Source organism: Gymnogyps californianus, unplaced genomic scaffold (assembly GCF_018139145.2).
Source record: "Gymnogyps californianus isolate 813 unplaced genomic scaffold, ASM1813914v2 HiC_scaffold_37, whole genome shotgun sequence".
NCBI lineage: Eukaryota > Metazoa > Chordata > Aves > Accipitriformes > Cathartidae > Gymnogyps > Gymnogyps californianus.
In genome coordinates, this window is record NW_026114257.1 from 604,031 (window position 1) to 610,830 (window position 6,800).

The window sequence follows — 6,800 nt, forward strand, 5'->3', positions numbered from 1 at the left end:
GAGTCTATTCATAGGGCATAGTTCTTTGCAGCAAAAATGACCAGTGGATAAGAAGGAACTGAGATAGCTGGAGACTGCAGAGATCAACTGTAAAAATCTGGCTCAGCTGAACTGGGGCACAGGCAGTCCAAGAGGCACTGCATTTCTAGGAAGCCCTTATAGCTCACTCAGCAGCACAAGAGAACTGTGTTTCACAAATGGGGATATGCAGAGGCCGCTTCTGAGAAGAACACTAGGACTATTTTTCCCACAACCACAAAGATTTATTTAACATCCCCCCCCCCCCAACAAAAGCAGAAGTACAATACTGTCTCATTAAAAATGGCAATAAAAGTGTGAAGGCAAAAGAGACCACAATCACAAAGAAGAATGTTTTGACTAGGACACCTTCTGGGGGCTGAAGAACAATTCTGTTGCCTTGCTGTTTTTATGTCTGGTTACATAAAGCCACAGGCTACATTTTTTAAATTCAGCACTTAATGCTGAAAACACATTAAAAAAATACAATAGACCCATGAGAAGGAAAGTACAGAAAAATGAAGAAAACCAAACAAACCTAGTCTCTTGAAATAACTTTGTGAGAAAGGAAGCTAACAAAAAGACAGCCTAATGATGAGAACATAAATGGACTCCTCCCATATTCAAGTAATGAAATACAGAGTTAAAATATGAAAGTCAGGAGAAAAAGATTAAAAAGAGTATCAGATTGAGTGCACCCTCAGCAAGTTTGTGGATGACACCAAGCTGAGTGCTGTGTCGCAGGAGAATTATTGAGACGAGTCCTCGTTTTATTAAACAATGATTAAAGGGCAGTCAAGCATTCTACTACACGTCTAATAATTAAGCTATAGCTTGATGTGTAAAAAATATCATTTACCTCGCTGTAGACATCAAGTGTCAAGTAAGGGATCTCTCAACCTTGAGGAATAACCTTGAGAGGCATCCCTATTCAAGGGGAGATCACTGTCGTGCAGCCCACTGCCATGCAGGAGAGCTCAACAGACTCTGGTGGCTGCATAGATTTATAGCTTAAAGTTGTTGGCTCGTAGTCAGGTTTTTTGCTGTGTTCATGCAGTTTCTGCCGCTTATCAGCCCAGTCTACAGCCAAACCAGTTTTGTGGTTTTGGTGCTGGGTTCTTGCCGATAGCCTTGCACAACAGGATTAATGTCAGTTAGGCCTACTTGTTGAGCAACTGCCTGGCCCAAAGTTCAGTTAGTTCAAACAGGAAAAGTGCACCCATCACAGGGGCTGCCAGGAGAAGTTGAGGGCAGCCAACAGCTTTCAGTCCTGGCCACTTCTGTGTGGCAGTCCTAGGTGGCGGTTGTACGTTTTGTTGCTGGGCTCTGGCGAGTGTGAGAAAGAGTGTTGGGTGATAGAGCAAGCGCGGAGCCCCAGTGTTGGTGGGGCTGTGAAAAGGTTGCCAAGGAAAATTGATAGCTACAAACAACTTTCAGTCCTGGCACCTTCTGTGTGGAAGCCCTTGCTGGAGGTTTTTCTCTTTTGAAGCAGGGCTCTGGCCTTTGTGTAGGAACGGGCTTAGGAATAAAATTGAGGCAGCTAGGGCTAGTACTCCTCCTAGTTTGCTGGGGATTGAGCGTAGAATAGCGTATGTGAATAGGAAGTATCATTCTGGTTTGATATGAGGGAGTGTGACTAGTGAGTTTGCTGGGGTGAAGTTTCCTGGGTCTCCTAGTAAGTTGGGTGAGAATAAGGCTAGAGTTATTAGTGGGAGAAGTATGAGTATGAATCCTAAAATGTCTTTTAGGGAGAAGTAGGGGTGGAATGGAATTTTATCACAGTTTGATACGATACCTAGAGGGTTGTTTGAGCCTGACTCATGGAGGAAGGTGAGGTGAATTATAGTGGGTCCTGCGATTACGAAGGGGAGGAGGAAGTATAGGGCAAAGAATCGGGTTAGTGTGGGGTTGTCTACCGAGAATCCTCCTCAGGCTCATTCTACTAGGGTTTGTCCAATGTAGGGGATAGCTGAGAATAGATTGGTGATAACTGTAGCCCCTCAGAATTATATTTTTCCTCATGGTAGGACATATCCTACAAAGGCAGTTGCTATGAGCGTGAGCAGGAGGATAACTCCTGTATGTCAGGTTTCTTTGTATAGGTACGAGCCATATTAGAATCCTCATCCACTGTGTGGATAGATACAGATGAAGAAGAATGAGGCTCCGTTTGTGTGTAGGTTGTGGATTAGTCAGCTGTATTGTATGTTTTGGCATGTGTGGGCAACGGACGAAAAGGCTAGGGTTGTATCCGTGGTGTAGTGTATGGCTATTAGTAGGCCAGTTAGGATTTGTGTTATTAGGCAGATGCCTAGTAGGGATCCAAAGTTTCATGAAGCAGAGGTGTTTGGGGAGTGGGTAGATCAATTAAGGGGTTATTGATTATTTTTAGTAGGGGGCAAGATTTTTGGAGGTTGGGGGCCATTAATTTTGGGTCTATGTGTTGATAGAATGATGATAAGGATGGATAAAGTGAAGGATCCTAGATAGGTTTGATTAGTCCAGTGTGAAGGGTAGTTGAGGTTTTTGACTGCTATGAATTGTAGATCGGCAAGACCTTTGGGGCCAATTTTTTTATATCAGGATAGATCAATTAAGTGTGAGGCAATTTTTTGTCCACTGTTTAGTAGGTTTGTAGAGCTAAGGCAATGTGTTAAAGGGTTGAAGTATCCTAATGTGGAGGGGAAGTTTAGGTAGGTGTTTTGTTTTGGTTGGGTTAGGGTATGTGCTATGTTTGAGAGTTCTAGGGCTACGGGGATTGCCGAGGATTGTAACGATGATAGGTGCAGTTTTTGTGAGTGTGGATATGGTTATTGGGGGTGGGGGGTGGTTTGTTGGGGTGATGTAGGATGTGATGAGTAGGCCAGCTACGATGTTGCCTAGGGTGTTGATGGGTGATTGTTGGGTTGTTTCCATTTATTGGGTTTATTGTGGGTATACAATTGAATCCTGTCTGGACTAGTAGGGTTATGCTTAGGCTGGAGGTTGCAGTGAATGATGTGGCTAGGAGTAGTGTGTTAGTAGTGCTCAGGTGTTTAGGTATGAGGTCTTCAGGCTCACAAAGCTAACAAAAAGACAGCCTAATGATGAGAACATAAATGGACTCCTCCCATATTCAAGTAATGAAATACAGAGTTAAAATATGAAAGTCGGGAGAAAAAGATTAAAAAGAGTATCAACAGACCAAGTATCATGAAAAAAAAAAAATACAGCTGAATTAAAGTGCTGAACACGTTACCACGTACACAACGATCAAAGAAAGCCTGAAGGCAGAAAAGATAAGCAAAAAACTCCTAAGACAAGATAAAAACCAAGAGCGCCACAAAGAGTCAACCAAAACTAAAGAGGTGAGAGGAATGGTGAGCAGTGTGTCGAGAAGCCGGCAAACGTCAGGAAGAGCAAAAAAGCAAGGAACTGCATATCTTTTTCACTTTTACACACTGAGCTACATATTTCAGATTCTAAAAAAAACCAAAACCAAAACCAAAATACCCAAACCGCACCCTACAGAACCTCAAACATAGGACCCGTTAAACTAACCAGTGCACAAATGCCTATATGTCCGACTATTCTTTCGCATCATAAGGAGGAGGGAAAAGTCTGCACTGACATTAAGGTTTATGAAACATAGAATGTTACGACAATTAAATTTACTCTTTTGGCAGTCGATTTTCTTCTCCAAACATGTTCTTTGTTTCCGATTATCCAAAGCACAGAAACATATCAGCACACTTGAACATACAGATGTAGTCCCCCAGAGGGGACATGAGGGTTCCTAAGAGAAAGTCTTAGGCCTATTCTGAGACACATTATAGGTATACAGTATGGACTAAATCCACATACAAGAGGCTATATCAGTGTAAAATTCCAACAGCTGAGTAAATTATTGCTATCTTAGTAAAGTATGGAGACACCTTGGTTTTTTAACTCAAGTTATTTTATTCATAATCCCACTGTAATGATCTTTTATACAATGTGCACAATATAGATTACTTCATTGGATATTGTCTACCTGGACTTCAGTAGGGCCATACTGTCTCCCATAAGATCCTCATAGAGAAGCTGTTGATGTATGGGCTTGGACAGTGAGGCTGGTTGAAAAACTGACTGAATGGCCAGGTCCAGAGGGTGGTGATCAGTGGCACAAAGTCTAGATGGAGGCCAGTAAATAGCGGTGGACCCCAGGGGTCAATACTGGGTCCGATCCTGTTCAACATCTTCATTAATGATCTGGATGAGGGGGCAGAGTGTACCCTCAGCAAGTTTGCTGATGACACAAAACTGGGAGGAGTGGCTGATATGCCAGGGGGTTGTGCTGCCATCCAGAGGGACCTTGACAGGCTGCAGAAATGGGCTGACAGGAACCTCATACAGTTCAGTAAGAGGAACTGCAAAGTCCTGCACCTGAGGAGGAACAACCTCATGCACCAATATATGCTGGGGGCCGCCTGGCTGGAAAGCAACTTTGCAGAAAAGGACCTGGGGGTCTAGGTGGACACCATGTTGAACATGAGCCAGCAATGTGCCCTTGCTGCAAAGAAGACCAATTATATCCTGTGCTGCCTTAGGAGGAGTGTTACCAGCAGGTCAAGGGAGGTGATCCTTCCCCTCTACTCAGCACTGGTGAGGCCACACCTGGAGTCCTGTATCCAGTTCTAGGCTCCTCAGTACAAGAGAGACATGGACATACTGGAGAGAGTCCGGAGAAGGGCCACGAAGATGATTGAAGGGACTGGAGCATCTCTCCTATGAGGGAAGGCTGGAGACAGTTGGGACTGTTTAGCCTGGAGAAGAGAAGGCTTGAGGGGAGGATCTTATCCATGTATAGAAATACCTGAAGGGAGGTTGCAAAGAAGATGGAGCCAGGCTCTTTTCAGTGGTGCCCAGTGACCAGAGGCAATGGGCACAAACTGAAACACAGGAGGTTCTGTCTGAACATCAGGAAACACTCTTTTACTATAAGGGTAACTGAGCCCTGTAACAGGTTGTCCAAGAGGTTGTGGAATCTCCATCCTTTTTTTTATTATATTAAATAAAAAATCTAGACACAGTCCTGGGGAAGTGGCTGTAGGTGGCCCTGCTTGAGCAGGGGGATTGGACCAGATGACCTCTGGAGGTCCCTGACAAACTCAACCATTCTGTGATTCATTTGCAATATTTTGATAACAGTATTACAGTCAACCAGGTGAAAAGAGTTATGTGACTTTTCATACTATGCACCTTTGCTGTTTCTTTAATTACATTAAAAAAACCTCAACAAATATACTACATAGAAAAAACAAGATTCTCTTAGAAAGCATCATTTAAAAGGAGCATTTTATTGCAATAATTGAGAGGTAGATGTGGAGATTTATTAGATGTTTCAAAACTTTGGGGCAAAATGGTCCCATAATACTCACCTGGATCTCTTTCATGCCATGTCTGACTTCCAGCAGCTGGTGAATTTGGAGGAGGATAAAAGTCTCCTGTTGGGCTCGGTTCCATATTTTCATCTATGGAAATAGTTTTGGACTGTTTGCTGTTGATATAATGAAAGATTTGGCAGTAAATATGATATGCAGTTAGTAGTGGTACATTTGCATTTCAACAATTGTGGTCTTTGGGTTTCAACAACTGTTTCAACAAAAAGTAACCCAGGCATAAAAAGCAAAAGTTGCAAATTTTAAATCTGACACATTTTAATATTACATATGTTATGTAATAGTGACTAATGCACTTACATTTATCATGTCTTTACATTTTGGATATGGCATGAATGGATGATATGCAAAACCCCTATAGGTTCTAGTTCTACCAGCATTTAGTTACACAACCAAGGATTCAGTTCCTGTAACATGTTATAAAATGGTTTGTACTGGGTCTGGCTGGAATGGAGTTAATTTTCTTCACAGCAGCCCACATGGTGCTGTGTTTTGGATTTGTGACCAAAACAGTGCTGATAACACACCAATGGCTATTGCTGAACAGTGCTTGCACAATGCCAAGGCCTTCTCTGTTTCTCTCTCTGCCCCCTCACCAGTAGGCTGGGGGTGGGCAAGAAGTTGGGAGGGGACACAGCCAGGACAGTTGACCCAAACTGACCAAAGAGCTGTTCCATACCATGTAACATCAACTGGGGGGGAGGGGGAGTTTTTCCAAAGTAGCCATTGCTTGGAGAATGGCTGGGCATCGGTCTGCTGGTGGCGAGTGAATTTTTTTGCATGACTTATTTCTTTTCTTTTTTTCCCCTTCACTTATTAAACTGTCTTTATCTTGACCCACAAATTTTTTGTCCTTGCTCTTGCCCTTCCAATTCTCTCCCGCATCCCGCTGTCGGGGTGAGCGAGCGAGTGACTGGGTGGAGGCTTACCTGCCAGTCAGGGTCAACTCACCACAGTCCTTTTTGGTGCCTAATGTGTGGCCAAAGGGTTTTGAGATAATGATAGATTTGATCGGGGTGTGCTAGATAGAATTTATAGTTGTGATATACCTGTTTAGCTGTTGCTTGGCAAGTTGTTACTTGCTGTTGCTGGTCACGATGTTGACTTATTTGTTCTCAACACTGGTTTATGTTTCCTTACCTGCTCTGTGGCATGCTCCCTCTCTTGCTGTACATCAGATTTCACGGCTTGTTAATGGCTGCTTTCAGCTTTTGCTGTTTGCTGTGCTGTTTATCACTTTTTGTTTTGCTTTGCCTGGGAGAGCTATGATAAAAGCACTGGCCTTGAGCCTAATCTGGTATTTGGGTCCTGCATTGCTTCCATCTCTGGGAACCATCTCGTGGAGACAATTAACAATTGCAC

General features: G+C 43.2%; 1 protein-coding gene across 1 annotated transcript in view; it reads right to left on the minus strand.

The window, feature by feature from the left end:
* The window catches only part of LOC127028623 (nuclear factor 1 B-type-like), a 51,991-nt gene extending 45,399 nt beyond the window's left edge, over nucleotides 1-6,592 (minus strand). Inside the window, exons 1-2 of the mRNA XM_050914344.1 lie at nucleotides 6,579-6,592; nucleotides 5,418-5,536 (exon numbers count right to left, since the gene is read on the minus strand). Of these exons, the coding sequence (XP_050770301.1) occupies nucleotides 5,418-5,536; nucleotides 6,579-6,592 (133 nt within the window). The remainder of the gene's footprint in view (nucleotides 1-5,417; nucleotides 5,537-6,578) is intronic.
* Between the last annotated feature and the right edge of the window lie 208 nt (nucleotides 6,593-6,800).